The sequence below is a fragment of the Choloepus didactylus genome, chromosome 2, assembly GCF_015220235.1.
Source record: "Choloepus didactylus isolate mChoDid1 chromosome 2, mChoDid1.pri, whole genome shotgun sequence".
Taxonomy (NCBI): Eukaryota; Metazoa; Chordata; class Mammalia; order Pilosa; family Megalonychidae; genus Choloepus; species Choloepus didactylus.
Window position 1 is genome coordinate 89,164,663 of NC_051308.1, and position 17,229 is coordinate 89,181,891.

General features: G+C 36.9%; 1 protein-coding gene across 8 annotated transcripts in view; it reads right to left on the bottom strand.

The window, feature by feature from the left end:
- The window catches only part of RABGAP1L (RAB GTPase activating protein 1 like), an 891,828-nt gene that overhangs the window by 150,821 nt on the left and 723,778 nt on the right, over positions 1 to 17,229 (bottom strand). For 6 of the 8 annotated variants that reach the window (XM_037825297.1, XM_037825298.1, XM_037825302.1 and 3 more), the window contains one exon: positions 3,731 to 3,859. In XM_037825297.1, coding sequence (XP_037681225.1) covers positions 3,731 to 3,859 — 129 coding nt within the window. Of the gene's footprint in view, positions 1 to 3,730; positions 3,860 to 12,226; positions 12,937 to 17,229 lie in introns of those variants that run through there. The other 2 variants (XM_037825303.1, XM_037825304.1) reach the window with 2 other exon arrangements.

The following is a 17,229-nucleotide window of genomic DNA, read 5'->3' on the forward strand; positions in this document are numbered from 1 at the left end:
ACTATACACAAGAGTACTAACTTTGAAAATAATTAAAATCCAAAAAAAAAAAAGAAAATCTTATAACTTTTGACAGAAATTCTGTCCTTAATCCTAAATAGGCTGCGGATAGGAAATCGTGCGTTCACATTTTTTGCCCTTCCCCATGCCCACAGTCACCTTTGCGCCATGAATGCTTTGTCTACCACACTGCTTGGGTCTGAAAGTTCATCATCTCCTAAAGCTGCCGACTGCTGGCATATACCACCATGATGATGGCACTATGACTCACTTCCTTGCCCACATTCCCGCTTCCATTATTCATTGTAACACCTCATCCTCCATGGCCTTTCACTGATTGCGGTGTATCAGAATAGGGAAGAGGGAAGGTGGTAGAAACAATGGGATAGGTCTTAGCGTTTTTTTCAAAAATGCAAGCTGGTGTGAAACTGATTTAGTGGGTAGTAACCAGCGTTTTGGTTTGAGGATTTTCTTGGGGTGGAGAAGAAGTTTAAAATGAAATAGAATAAAATAGAGGAGAAGAGAAAATATTGCAGCACATCTTATAAGGGTAGGTAACTCTTCAGTTATATATATATCTATATATATGCAAGTGTGTATGTATGTGTGGTAGAGGTCTTGATATAAAAGTTACTTCAAAATTTAGGCCTCAGTCATAAAAAAAAATAAGCCTTTGAGCTAGAGACCTGCATTCTAGTCCCAGCATAATTCCTGAGTACTGTACTACTCTTGTCTTTCTTCTCCTAATTTTCCCTCACAGTCATCCACTCCCAATCATAGGTACAGGTATTCTGTGTTTTAAACATCTAGGAAAAAGGTACTTTCCTTAGATAACGTAAAAATAAAACCTTATTATTCCTTTGTTTCTAGTATTCATATCTACCAGTTCATGTCTAAATAAATCACTCTGAGTCCAGTCAGATCATATTTTGTACTTGTTTTCTGACATACCTAACATGTGTCTCTTTCTCAGATTCCATGGTTCTGGCTTGACATTTGTGCCAGTTTGAATGTATTATGTCTCCTAAAATGCCATTATCTTTGATGCAATCTTGTGTGGGCAGACGTATCAGTGTTGATTAGATTGTAATTCTTCGAGTGTTTCCATGGAGATGCAACCCACCCAATTGTAGGTGATTACTCTGATTACATAATTTCCATGGAGGTGTGGCCCTGCCCGTTCAGTGTGGGCCTTGATTAGTTCACTGGAGCACTACATGAGCTCAGACAGAAGGAGCAAGCTTGCTACAGCCAAGAGGGATACTTTGAAGAATGCACAGGAGTTGACAGAGGAGCTGCAGCTTACAGAAACATTTTGGAGACGGCCTTTGAGAGCAGACTTTTGCTCCTGAGAAGCTAAGAAAGGATAAAATGCCCCAAGAGCAACTAAGAATGACCTTTTTGAGAAGCTGCAGTCTAGAGAGGAACATCCTGGGAGAAAGCCATTTTGAAACCAGAACTTGGAGCAGACACCAGATGTGCCTTCCCAGCTAAGAGGTTTTCTGGACGCCACTGACCATCCTCCAGTGAAGGTACCCAATTGTTGATGTGTTACCTTGGACACTTTATGGCTTTAAGACGGTAACTGTGTAACCAAATAAACCCCCTTTTATAAAAGCCAATCCATCTCTGGTGTTTTGCAAACAGCAGCATTAGCAAACTGGAACAATATTTGTTAGCTACCTCTATCCTTAGAGGAACTTCATAAACTATATAGGAAAAAAACTTTCCCTGCTTTCATATTTTTGGATCATTTCCATGGGTTTTTCATCCTCACTGACTTGCCAATGCTGTTAATTTCCTTTGAAACTATGTACAGCATTGCTTCAACTTACATACTTCTTTCTGGCAGCTCTGGAACAAGCAACTGGCCAAAGCCTACCTTTAAAATGCACCACCCACAAAATTCAGCCAAAGGCACTCTGCCCACTGAAATACATTTTCGAAGTCTATAGACAAATGTGACTTAGGCTTAGTCATTAAGTCTAACCAAATAAAATAATCAGCCCTGAAGGCTTTAAAGAATTTGTATTTCAGGACAAAGGCTTTAGAGGTCCACCTTTCTTTAAATTTTTTAAAAATGATCTCTCTGAAGACATGACTCATTTGAAGGACAATATATACTTTTTTTCCCTGCTCAGTTATTTACCTTCAGCACTGAATTCTACTTTTTAAAAAACATTTATAGTTTACTTTTAAAAAGAGGCTGAATTTCAAAACAACAAAAAAAAGTGTTACAGTGAGTATGGTGCCTATGTCAAAATAATGTCTATGTCAAAGTCCATTTTAATGTATTTAATAAGACTATGGCAACTCTAATTTTTAGTTGTTCAGTCCAAAAACCTTGGAGTCATCTTGACTTTTCTTTTTTCTTTTACACCCACGTCTAATATATCATAACATTCTGTTGGTTCTCTTTCAATATATATCTAGGTTCCAACCACTTATCATCATCTGCAGTGCTATCACCTGGTTCAATCTATCATCTCTCAAGAGGATTAGTGCAAAACTCTCCCATCTGGTCTCCCTGTTTCTACTTTCACATTCCTGTGGTGTGTTTTTAACAAAATAGCCCTCTGATCCTTTAATAAACCTCAGATCATGTCACTCCTCCAGTGGAAACACTGCAATGGCTCTTGTGAACTCTCTAATCTCTTTTCCTACTACTCTCCCTTTCATTCACTTCACTCCAGCTATACTGACCTTGCTGTTTGTTCTGCAAACCCACCAGACCTGAGCTAGCTCCAAGGCCTTTGAATTGGCTATTGCCTCTTCCTGGAATGCTCTTCCCAGAGACATCAACACAACTAACACCTCATCTCCTTCAGTTTCTTAATGAGGTCTGCTCTGACTACCCAATAACAATTGCTACCTTCCCTCCCTCAACCAATCCCATCTCTTTATCTTGATTGTCATTTTCTTTTTTCATAGTTATTTATCACCTTCTAATATACTAAATATATTCTTTTTTCTTTCTGTTAATATTGTCTGTTTCATGCTGCAGGAATGTAAGGTTCATAAGCGCAGGAATCTTTGTTTTGTTTTGTTCACGAAACAAACATATATTTATATGTCACAGATTTTATATGTCACAGCTATGTGAGAAGGTCCCCTGGTATATTCCAGAGTTATAATAATTAATATTAGTAAATTGGTTCTACATTTTTTAGAAATGTGCTCTCATCTTAATAGCATAACTGTCTGGATAGATATTTCAATTTCAAATTAGCTTATAAAATGTGTTTGGTTTTATCAGACTTATGACAAGTTCCAGTGGATCCACTGACATTTGACGTGTGTGGGATGGGAATGGGCAGATCAACACTCAGTTTTCCAGGTCCCTTAGAGGAAGGAAAGCATTGCCTGAGCAGGCTTTTCTTGCTTTGTCCTAAATAATCTTAAAACAGATGGTAAAAACTAAATACTAAGTCTGCTGCTATGGAAACCACTATCATAGAAGCCCATTCTAGAGACCACCTATAAGATTAATGGTTGTCTTCCTATTGTTATAATCAGAATCTGCTAACTTTCACTCTGAGTCCTATTAGGTTAAGCTACTATATACATACCAGTATGACAAAAAATCTGGGAGAAACTAGTTCATACACAATATCACCTTAAACATACTCAAATCTCAGCAACAAATAGAAGGCTTTTACATAATTTTCCATGTTTTTATGTTTTCCCACATTGAAGTTACCCCTTTCTTATACAAATTCACGTATCTTACCTTAATATTGCATGCCTGCTCCATTAATCTTCTTGCATTCTCCTCTGCCCTATATCTCTTTGGAAGTTGAACTCTGAAGAACTTTAAAGCACCTTCAAAATCAGCCTGCAGCAGATCTTCCTTTGAGGTCTGCAAAATAATCAATAAGAATCATCATTACATTTTAGTCTGCATTCAGGACAAATACATTGCAAAAGAATTTCTATTTTCCTGAATGCATTTTTATAGCCAAGATTTAGATTGGTTCCAGAATTTTTTAGGAAAAGATTTCTACCCTATTCCGTACAAGTTTGAAATAAGTCACCATAAGTCTTAGTTAAAGCAGCAATATAAGAATGGATTAACAAACTAACATATTTCACTTGTATCACCTGAAGACTACAATGTTGGAATCTGGCAAAATTTATGAGGTTGCTGTTCTGAGAAAAGAAAAAGGCTATAAAGGAAAAAGAATTAAATTCTGGGACTAATCTGTGACTTTGGCTTGATGGGCATTTTAAGGGCATTATTATAAAGCTAGTTGAAAACAAAGACAATGTAATCAAAGCACATCAGAGTTACATAATAAACAGCTAATGGGAGGATGGTTGTACAACTAATGACAGCAGCAGCTCAGTTTAGGAAAATAAGCTTACCTCACACCTTAAAGAATGCTAAGAAAAAACAACTGAAATAAACCACTTAATTACTGAACTGGTTATGGGAACTCTTGCTTGCAAAATTCACTTCTTTCAAAAAGAACAACCACTTGGAAATAAATATAACCATGCATAGAAAGAAAATTTGAAAGAAAACAAAATGCTTCTCTGGACAGTAAGATCATGGGCGATTTTCTTCTTTATATTTTGCTGTATTTTCTGCAGTAAAGCTTTTGTAGTCAGAAAGACAATAAACATTTTAATAAACATTTGGCAAACACTTGGATATATATTATAGACTCAAGCAGACTGGGTACATACAAGTAAGCCAAAAAGAAATTAGATGTCTTAACAGTCAGTTCTTGATTGTCAAAAACTGTAGTAATAAAATAAAATACCACAGCATCTAGAAATTACAGAACTACATACTAGTTAAAAATGTAAATTTATTTAAATTCAAACACCAAGCTGATTATCCTTAAAGACTGCATTTGAAAGTGTATAAAGATGTCTGGGAAATTTGTGCTCACAACAGGGCCTGAGCTATTGTCATCCCCACCCTAGTCCAAGCCCTTTTCATCTCTCAACTGGGCCACTGTAGTATTCCTCCTAACTGGCCTCCCTGTTTCTGCTCTTGATCCCTGCAGTTCATTCTCCTGACAGCAGCAAGATAATGCTCTTTAAAGCACGATTCAGATCATGTAGCTCCTCTGTTTAAAGTCTTCCAATGGTTTCCATTGTGCTCAGAATAAAATCTAAAATCCTTATCATTGCTACAAGACCTTCCATGGTTTGGAGCCCATGCCTTCCCCTCCAACATGTTGAACCACTTCTCCCTCCTTGTTCTCAAGTTGCAGGTACAATGGCCTTCTTTCTGTTTTTTGAACACCATGTTTATTCCTAACTGAAGGTTACTATACTTGCTGTTCCCTCTTCCTGGAATATTTTTCTCCCAGGTCTTCATAATGATAGCAGCTTTTTGTGATCTAGATGTTAGCTTAAATGTAAGATCTGAGTGAGACCTTCTTTGAGTACCTACAAACTCCTCCCTCCAGCCCACCCTTTACCAAGTCACTTTCCAGTTTTATGTCTGTTCCCCTCCCTCCCCTCATAAGGGAAAGAGTCTTGTCTGTCTTGTTTGCTGCTGTATCTACAGTGATAAGAACTAAGCCTAGCAGATAGTAGGTACTCAATAAAAATTTAACAAATGAATGAAATCTATTCTCTTCTCTCATTCTATATACATACATTTCATCTTTTCTCCTTCCTTTTTATCAGAAACATGTAAAATAAAATAATGTCTTAATTCATATGCCAAGTGATTTCACAAGGATCTAGATTAGTCCAGTTTTAGGACCACAAACTAGTAATCAGAAAAGAGAGCAAGGCTAACAGTGGCAATGAAAAAAAACCTTCAGTACATCTCAAATTTGTACCTTCCTTAGAGACACTGAAACATGGTGGCAATAAGTGGTGGAGAGAATGTTTAGCTTGACAATGTGCTATCAGCTCACCTTATTTTAGATGGGAAAGGCAGTTAATGAAAATTACTTCAGCTCTAAAGAGGGCCTCTCCAACTAAAACATCAACTGTTGAGTTACTCAGAAAGTATCCGGCTCCAAGTTATACTAGACATTCCACATCCCTAGTCTTCCCTTTTCACCAGTAATACTGATTCTGATGACCAATTCTCTGGTAATCATTGAGAAAATTCAAGCAGACTCCTTATAGCTTGTAGGGAAACAGGATTAACCCATTCCCCACTACTCTGAAAGCACCTCTTCTATTTTCAGTATGAGTAACCTCTAGTTACCTGGGAAGAGATGTTCCAACATGATGAGAACAATCTTTTGTTTGCAGGCAGCAATATGGTTGCCTAATTTTCTAATACTCTCAAAGCCTTATTTCAGGCCCAGCCTTTGAGCTCATACAAAAACTGAAAGTTTAGAATCAAGGGTGGTGAATCACACATCCTCATGCATTCAACCCCAGTCCAGGTAAGAATGGCCATGTGCACAGAGATGCTGTTTGGAGGAGGTTGTAGTCTCAAGTTAGGTGCAGCAAGAAGCTCCCCACCTATCTGGAGCTGAAGCCTACCTCAGATTGAGTCCTCTGGATGCCAGAAGCCAGAGCCCCCGGTAGCTGCTTTTTACGACATTTTGTATTGATGATTTTCAGATTGCATGGCTTGCTCAACTCAGTTTAGCCCTTGAGAGTGAAGCTCTGACAACCCTGGAATAAACTCATTCTAATTCCAACTCTGCCTAACTCATGGTGCTGCGTAAGTCGCCAAAGTTTTCCCGTCTTTGAAATGGGAGTAACCTTAACCTCCAATATTTGAGAATAAACTAAGTTAAAGCATATGAGTGTACTTTGTGAACTCCAAAACAAATATAAGGGATGATAGCTTTCGTGTTGCTCAAATATGCTCAAACGGTGTCATTTCAGTGGCTAAAAAACAGTGCTTTGATCTCACTGACATTTTTAATTCCATAAAGTAGGCAGTCTAAGTTGTAAGCACCTTCATGCTTCTCCTGGGCTGCAATAAAGCTAGTTTCATTGTGAATGAAAGAAAATATTGCAAATAAGCAAAAAATCATAAACATAAATCTTGCTTACTAGTTTTCTAGTAAAAGACAACCTGCAGTAATATTTTCTGATGAGCTTTTATCCTCCAGTTTTTAAAGAGACTTCCATAATCATTAAGTATCACTTCAAATGCTTTTGTAAAACTCTAAGCAGATTATAAGCTTATAGGGCTAACTTTACATTTTCTGATGCCATTGTACTGGAGAGGTTTTTCCTTCTGTACTTGAGGGAGAGACTTCTTGCTTCACACGGATTTGGATGCCTCACTAAGAACTTATCATAATTTGTATTTGTGTGTGTGTATCTATATAGTGAGGTCACACATTTTTTTTCCTGATTCTGAAAGTAATATATATTCGCTGCACAGAAAAAAGAATTTTTTAAAGCCTGATATATGGTTCCATCACGCAGAGATAAACACTATTAGCATTTTGTTACATTATTTATAGTCTTTTTCCCATCCCTTCACACATAAATACACACATACACACAACCCATATACTTAAAATCTGAATCATATGATAGACATTATTTGTTAAATATATACACCTCACAAATGTCAAGCATTAATAAAACATTAGTCCAAAATATTATGCTTCCCACACATGAAGTAGGGTGCTTTCTATGAAATTAAAACATGGCTTCAACTATAGTTACAGGACCAGTTCTTACACATACTAATTATTAATGAGCTGGCTGTGGAGATAACTTCATTAATGATTACAACTGAGTTTATTATTATTATATGAATACTAATCCTCTACCTGGACAGTGAAAAAGGCTTAATGAATGATCTTACAATGATAAGATCCAAGGCTTTAAAAACGTACCCCTAAAAGACAGACCAACATTTCAAGGGCCAAATCAAGTACCAAAAAGAGATTGTGCTGACTTCCGTAATATCGTTATCCATCTCTGCTCCACTACATAGTCCCATCAGGCTAGAAGAAGTCATTTAATCTGGAAAGGCTGTTCTTCAACTGGGAAATTCTTAGTTTTTCTACAATTCTCTCAGAACAGTAGTGAGAGAACAGTAAAATAAGGAAAATATAACTACTTTTCCAACTTTTGTGAAGTAACGTTAGCCAGAAGACCATAAAGACCAGAATTATAGAAATTTTAATAGGCAAAGACATATTTTCTTTCATTGTAAAATAAAGGAAAAAAACTCTACCAGCTTTTAAATAAGTATAAAGGAAAACTTTTGAAAATTAGTGGCTCAACCAACACCTAACTTATGCTCTCTGAACTTTGTCAAATACTTTTAAATGATGATGCAGAATATGTTTACCAATTACACAAAGGCAACACTATTTCTTTCTTCATTTGAATATAAATTATATAAAACGATTACCTGATCAGTTGAAGATACCTAGAAGGAATTTTTACTTCCTTCTAAGTAAGTAGGAAGAAATATCCAGAAAGATAAGTAGGAAGTTAATGTAAGTATCCTTTGCACTCAGAGCCCAATAAAATAAATTAAGCAAATTGCCTGGCACACAGCAGACAGCAACATAAATTTATTCAATGAATTCAAAAGGCTCCACTTACTGCATATCCAGTATTAAAAAATAAAAATATATGAAATGTAAATTAGGACGTTGATTTAAGATTTATTTTGATATAAAAATCAAGTTATAGGGTTGCATTAGAAGTATATATGCAACTTTTGTACTTGGGGTCTTTGACTTCTTTTAAGAGTTGTAATCTCTCTTTAGTGAGCAATCCTTGTATCTATTAGCAACAGAGGTAAAAATGGTAGATGTACTATCTCCTTTGTTCTTTGATACTTGTTTAAAATTAATATTTTAAGAAAGTCTATAAATTAAAATAAAAACATAGGAGGCATTTTCACAACATAAGAAATTTCATCAAATGGAAACTTAAAATGGCTACTGAAAGGACAGCTGAAGTATTTGTGTATGTGTATACACACACACACACACACACACACAGGGACATACACACATACAAACACACCCTCCTTGACCTGAGAGTCCTTTGGATTCACTGTGGAAAGCATCCAGACCTGCAGTATTAAAACCATATCCAACACTAATATTATATAATGATCTGATAACTTCCTATGTCATACTAAATACTAAAAAATAAGAAAACCAAATCCAACCCAACCAAACCACCACCAACAACAAAAAACCCCAATATCCAGAGGGAAAAGGGAGATTTTGAACATGGGCAGAGTAAAAGTTTTCTTCTTTCTCCAAATTTCACACAGACTATGGACTCTGGCCATGTGCCACTGCTGACACCATTTTGAATGTGTTTTTCCCACTGAAAAATTCAGTGCAAGAGCATCACATTTTAAAGTGATTTTTTTTTTAAGGTGGCAGGGTGGGTGGAAACAGTTCTAACGTTTGAGAGTTAGCTCCAGATGCTTCTATTTCAAACCGCCCACTATTCTTGGATGTTAAGTCTTTCTTACAAGCAGCAAATTCTAGATTTGATTCTTTCTGGGGACTATTTGGAGGAAAAAAAAAATCTAGACATGATTCTCTTTCTTACCCTCACTATTTTCACCCCAGTGGCTATTACTTCCTTTAGTTGTAGTGTCTAACAGATTTCTTTTCACCTGAGAAATATTTTTAGAGGTTCGACAGTCATTTCGAAGCAAAGGCTTTAGAAAAGGAAGACATTACTTTCTGGAGTCTGGGATATTTGTGTCTCTTGCTTTGGTATTTTAATTTTATCAAAGAAATGTGTACTTGGTGAGTCTGCACACAGAATGTATGCCTGGTGGTAATATTTAAAATGAAATACTTTTCCCTAATTTATTAAAGAGAACTTGTACTTCACTGAATGCACCTTTGAAGAACAATAAGCAAAAATCCCAAATCTGCATCCCCTATTTAATCAGTAGGCTGATACCAACCAAGAGTTATAGAAGCACAGTGTTCTACTAGTTTGACGGTCCCTCTGTAAATCAGTGAACAATAAATAAGGCTCAGAGTTTAAATCTACAACACTGCCTTCATAAATCTTCATTTATTTACTGGTTTAAAAATGTTAACATCTTACATAAAAAATTACTGGGATCTTTAAAGTAAAATAAGTGTTTGCATGTGTTTAAGTCCACACCTATTTCATGTTTAAAACTTAACTGAAGAAGTACAACAAAGACACAGTAATTTCTTAAACTTGAGTGCTTGCCCTCTTGACTGGTAATGGAAAGACTGCATATATTGTATATGGCAGGATTTCTCTTAGGACCACCCTGTGCAGATTAGCCATTGATCCTGCATCATTAGCCAGTCCAATAACACAAGGCTGAACAACTGTACTTCTCCCTGGTAAACATGCTGAACTTGAGCAGTAACTCATTCAATAGCAGATTCCAATCCACAGCCATATTGCTAATTAAAGGACATGCAATTTCCCAAAACGTAGAGTACTCTGGTTCTACCAATAATCTTTCAAGTGTAACTATGTATAACAAAGTCAGAGATTTCCAAATTATTCTATAGATAACCCAGCATATGCTTTTCACATGTACTGCAAGGGACATTATTAGCTAGGTTCTGAGTGTTAGAGCCTAAAATAACTTGAGGAATACACTATCTCAGAACCTAATCTGGCAACCAAATGGACTGTGTACAGTTTTAATATACAAGCATATATGACCTTCCAAAGATATGGACATGTAAACCCAACTCCCTGTGGATTTTATTGCTGATATATATTTTTTAAAATAGTGGCAGATTTGAGCATGAGAGATTCTTTTGGTTATCAATTTATGTTTTTCTTCAAAACACTGTAAATGTAAATGCCAAAGAGATTTTGAAAAGTTACCAGTGGACGCCTTTGAGTCACAAAGTTGAGTAGTCTTTAAGAATATGGAAATATATTGGCCCCAAACCGATTCCTCAAAGTGATACAGAGAATTTGTGAAATATGCCTTTAGCAATTCTTCATGTCAAAGTTCTTGTAATAACAGCCTTCTTATTCTACTTTTTTTTTTTAAAGATCTCCTTTCTAATGAATCATGAATCTTCAGTTTTCTCCTATATTAAAAAAATAATGTGATGCAGGGAAAGCAAAATTCAAGTGAGCACTGATGAGCTCACCTGGGCATTAAAACACATATATTGGATTAATTTTATTTCTTACTTAAATGACAAAGGAACTATATTTCTTGAAAATAACCCCCCTGTAACTGCACACTAGATATTGCATCTAACTTTGTCTTGCAATGATGAACAGACATTCTTCAGGGGTGGAAAATCCCTCATGTATATGGCTATCTCATGTCTATTACAATAATACAGGAGAGATTATATTTGCATGAAAATACATACATGACAACTGAATTAGTAATTGTAAAGATAAGCATAAACAAAGATGTGCTATACTGTAAAGAGAAATGCAGGAGAAAAGAGTTAAGTTTCAGTCAAGTAAATATTGTACTGAAAATACTAGAATATGAGAGAACCATAAGAAGGGAACAGTTTGCAATGGTATTAAACTCCATTGTATATAAAACAGACAAGGCTAAATTATTCTTGTTCAACTACCAAATAATGGTAAAGAGCTACTATAGACCAACTACATTACAGAACAGTTGCTGGGTATAGTTCCTAAACCACTGAAGAGAAACGGGCAATGCTTCCTGTACCAATGGGTACTTAATTTTAACCCTTGCTAGAAGATGAGGAAGGGTGATTTTTTATTTTTTCAGGATATCAAATAACAAGCAAGACAGACTTTCCGGATCCACAGCACAGGCTCAAGAGCTTTAAGCCATTTCATAGGTACACAATTCAGTCGTTCCAGGAGACAAATCTACAGTCTTATAACCAAGGATTTTTAGGGGAAAAAAACCTCCTACCAGAAAAAGCAAATCAAATTGGCAATCAAACGGAAAGGTTAGAAAGCAAAATACATAGTCTAGATAAGTGGCATTAATGTGTTACAAAATTTAACTCTTTGGAGACATAACAGAATGCCTATTATCAAGCACCTGTGTACTCTGCTTTACCGCTGAGCCTAGCCAGCCAGAAAATCATTTTTGTTGCCACAGAGATAATGCCACTACTCTGAGAAAAGAGCCATGATCTCCTCTAGCCAATTAAGGAGTGGCGTGGACCAGGCTTGGAAAGAGCCTCACGGCAGTGGCCACTCAGCATTCCCTTCTCAGTGCAGCGGGGATAAGGAGAAGAAAACAAGAAACCACAAGCCTTTCCAAGGATACAAGGGATTTTCACAGAGGGAGATAGATTCCCTACAAATGAAGTTCAATGAAAAACAGTCTCACCGCCAGAAGCCGAGGCACAAACAGGCGATGCCCCATCCCCAGAAGTTCCAGCACTCGACATGCATACTCATTCACCAGCTTGCTCCTCTCGTCGTGCATGTCCTGGGACTTTTTGACAGGAGGTGCGAGCTTAGCAGCTGGGGCTGGGCAGGGCACCCCTTCTTCCATGAGCAGTAAGTAGGTATCCAGAATGAGAAAGCTGGATCTCTTATCCACAATTTTAAGAACTGCAGTGGGAGGGGAGCCAGGCTTAGGTCTCCCGAGGAGTATGCACAAGCCAGTCTGTGATGGGAATTGTTAGCTACTGTCTCCACAAGAAAAACATTTTGGCTAAATTATGCACTGTGCAAGAGCCCCTAAGTAGACTGGAAAATGAAAATAAAATCAAATACTGATCTAAATTAAAAAGAGTAAAAGCAACCGAATGCAAGAAAATGGCCAAGAGTGACGCAGGAGAGTTCTAATACAAGTGTAAAAACGGACAAGCTGCATAGAAGGGTCTAGCATGTGAGTGTGTGAATGTGTGTCTGTGTGTGTAAGAGAGAGAGAGAGAACATGTGTGTGTATGTCTGTGTCTGTGTGTGTGTGAGCAGACAGCAGCAGCAGTAGCCAGGAAGCCAGGGCAGTTGTGAAGCTGCAAGGAGAAAAGGATGAGCTCATTGCAATCTTTGATTCGTGACAAGCAGCGCTGCTGCTGCTGCTGATGCTTCTCGCTGTGAATCAGTAATGAAGGGGTAGGAAAGGAAGGGGAGGGAAGAGGAGGAGGTGGGTGAATGAGCATGCACAGCGTGTCTCGGGGGAGAATGCTGTAATAAGAAGCCAATAGCAAGCCACTGGACAGATGCGCATCTTCCTCCCAGTCCACCTTCAATCAGTGTTAGTCTGACAGCTTATGCTATTGAATCCTAAATCCACAGACAGATGAACTAGCTTCTTCTAACATGTGATGCTCACAGAAAAATCAGACAGGCTGCCAGCTAAAAGGCTGACCTTTATTCACTCCCACTTTCTAACAATGAAAACCGTTAACAGTCTGATCTTATACTGTGTATTTAAAGCAGGATGCTCCAACCCGTGTTGGACACAGAAGAGAGGTGTCAGGACAAAATGATGAAGTACAGACAGAAGAGCAAGGACAGAGCATCTAAGAAATGACACACCCGCAAGTTGAAGTGTTTGTGCAATAATGATGACATTTTGCAATGCCAGGATATGCAGAAGCATTTCAGCAATGCTGGGAATGTTAGCCCCAAATAAAAGAAAGATTTTTATAAACATGCAGTATAATAAAACATAAAAACCTACAACACAATATTGAGAGCATACATTTAAGGAACCAAAGCAAAAATAACTTTCTTATACAATGGTAATAAAATAACTGAGAATTACCCATAGTTAAAAATTTTATAATCTTGAAATAAGCCAGACATAAAAGGACAAATATTATATGATTTCACATATATGAAATGCCTAGGATAAACAAATTCATAGAAGCACAGAGTGAATTGCAGGTTCCAGGGCTGGGAGTGTGGGGGGTGGGGAATTATTGCTTAATGGGTCCATTGTTTCTGTTTGGAGTAAGGAAAAAGTTTGGGTAATGAATGGTGGTGATATTAGTACAATATTATGAATGTCATTGAATTGCACACATGAAAATGGTTAAAATGGAGAATCTTTGGTTATATATATGTTAAAAATAAAATTTTAAAAATTACAATCTTAGTGTAAAAGCATTATATTAATTTCTAAGGTCTAAATAACTAGCTGTAGTCAAATGAGGCCAGAAGGATAAGAACATCTTTAGGGACATTAACTTTCAACTACTAAATATTCAGTATCTTGGTTCTGCAGTGGGTTTCATAAATGCCAGACCAGTTTCTCCATGCAAGTTGTAGACATGGTACAGGGTAATAGGGCTAAGAGAGACAGATCAAGTTCCTTCTGGGTCTTAATTTCCTATTCTGACAAGTAAGAGTTACAAATCTCTGCAAGTAACAAAAAAGAAACATATTTATTGGCATATCTCTGTTATCCTGGTTAAAAAATAGATTAATTATGGAATTGGGCATAAGGAGGAAGAAAAAGGAAGGGAGATATTGCTATATTGCTTCTCTTACTAAAATATGGTTTGGCTTCTTTTTCCAAAACCTCAAGAAAGCAAAACTTTTTCTCTTGTTAAACTTTTAAAATATTATTTAAAAAATGTTTTAAATGAAATTTTTATATATTGCTGCCAAGCCTTTTACTTCTTCCAAAAATGATTTCTTAAAAACTATGCAAAGTTCTAATTAAAAGTAAATGGGGGGGGGGAACTATGCAAAGTAAAGATTTTTTTTTAATTCATCTAATGAGATATAGTCACATACCATGCAGTCATACAAAAGCAAAGTAAATATTTTAATGTAAAATGATCAAAAGCATTAGAATATTACACACATGTACATAAACCACAGAACTCCAGGGTATCCAAGGAAATGTCTTATGGTTTATAGAGGGTGGTGGAAGATGGTTGGGCTAGAAGCAAGAAACTATAAGGAAGAGATTCTGGGCTTTACTTTACATATTGGGGTTATACAATAGATTTTGCCTGAAAAGTGTGCTACTGCTGTATGAGGGTGAAAAACACTGCCACAGAAGCTTCACATTTGTTAATATAAGGGGCATTTAGAAAGTAGGAATTATTTAGTGACTCTTTTGCTTATAACATTTTTTTTTCCTGATTGATTTTTTTTTAATTAAATTCAGTTTTATTGAAATACATTCACACACCATACAATCATCCATGGTATACAATCCACTGTCCATAGTATGATAACATAGTTACGCGTTCATCACCACAATCTATCTCTGAACATTTTCCTTACATCAGAAAGAACCAGAACAAGAGTAAAAAATAAAAGTGAAAAAAGAACACCCAAATCATCCCCCCCATCCCACCCTATTTGTCCTTTAGTTTTTATCCCCATTTTTCTACTCATCCATACACTAGATAAAGGGGGTGTGATCTACAAGGTCTTCACAATCACACTGTCACCCCTTGTAATCTACATTATTATATAATTGTCTTCAGGAGTCCAGACTGCTGGGTTGGAGTTTGGTAGTTTCAGGTCTTTACTTCTAGCTATTCCAATACATTAAAGCCTAAGAGGTGTTATCTATATAGTGCATAAGAATGTCCACCAGAGTGACCTCTCGACTCCATTTGAAATCTCTCAGCCACTGAAACTATTTCATCTCATTTTGCATCCCCCTTTTGGTCAAGAAGATACTCTCAGTCCCATGATGCCGGGTCCACATTCATCCCCGGGAGTCATATTCTGCATTGCCAGGGAAATTTACAACCCTGGGAGTCGGGTCCCACATAGCAGGGAGGGCAGACAGTTCACCTGTCGAGATGGCTCAGTTAGAGAGAGAGAGGGCTACATCTGAGCAACAAAGAGGTACTCAGGTGGAGACTCTTAGGCACAATTACATGCAAGTTTAGACTCTCCTTTGCAGTAACGAGCTTCATAAGGGCAAGTCCCATGCTTGAGGGCTCAGCACATCAAACCGCCAGTCCCAATGTTTGTGACAACATGAACACCAGTCCAGGTGAGGATGTCCAACACATCCGCACCTTCCCCCAGATCCTCGGGGCTGGGGAGGGGGAGGCTGTAAATATATTTTTTATTATCTGCCCAAATTACTCTGGGATGTGTCACTATTTCACTCCAGCCTATACTAACCTACCGTATCTCACTTCCTATTCAAAGTTCCATGAAATTGTGGAACAAATCAACTGTAGAGTTGTACCGTTTAGAAAATTTAGATCCTGTACCAAATAGATATCGCTTCCCTTGGTCTCATATGCAAGTTGAAATTTTAAAACACAATCCTGATTGATTTTTAAAAGGATAAGGTAAATGTTTCCATCCAACTGAACTAGTCTTAAAGAACACTAGCAGAAGCATTTATTTTTTTATTAAGGAATCCAGAAACAAAGAAATTCTTGCCCAAAAGGATTCTGGTAGAAAGAAGGAAAAATTAATAAAAAGATTTTAGAACTATGAGGTTTGGCTCTGATGGCCACAAAAAAAGTTAAAATTACATGCACTCATTACATGAACTCTAAATGTAATCATTAAAATATGATATTTTAATGAGCAAGCCAATTTACACTTAAAACATTTTAAGTACATTTAACAAAATGCTATGTAAAAGTCACTAAAAGGAAGCAGTCACGTATCTGTTTTCCCAATCTCCCCATCATGCTTCCCCTCAACAATATAATGCCCTTGCTTTCAAAATTTTCATAATTTTACAACTCCAGTCCTGTTCTCAGATTGTCCTTTGAGAACAGGCTGTTGATCAATATCAGGTAAAATAACTCCTCTAGGCATCTTGTGTTAAAATGGATTCTAGGGATATCTAAAGCCCTAGAAGAGTCATTCATCTCATAAGCATTTCCCCCCTCCTTCCCCAGCCTCCTAATGGTTTATTGTTGACCACACTCAGCAATAAATCACTGAGTATTGCTTAGAAGGAATTTTTGAGTTATAAAGTAGCTTAAAAAATAAAACTTATAATAGAAAAGAAATTATTCTGAATTGACCAGTTAATAATAACATGATTTCTCAAATTTACTTCGTATTACTCTAGGAGTTTTTTTTTTTTTTTCTTTCTGAAAAGTGCAACAGCAATTTGAAGATAATATGGGAAATTCAGATAAATCATAAAACGAAGAGTGAAGGAGAGGTAAAAGGGCCCAGGCAATGGATCCAGAGCCACAGTCTTCAGGTTAGAAACCTAAATCTCTGAAGAGCTGGAAGCAGGTGGACAGTGGTATACTCTTAATTAGAGGAGAGAGTACTTGAGATTGCTCTTCCTGAGCCACTCCACTGTGTCGTGGTAGGCAGACATGTTCAGGACACACATAGACTTCCATATAAAAGGAAAAGAATATTTGACTTAACTCATAGAACTGTAATTAAGAACACCGCTTACAAAAAACATGTTAGATGGCT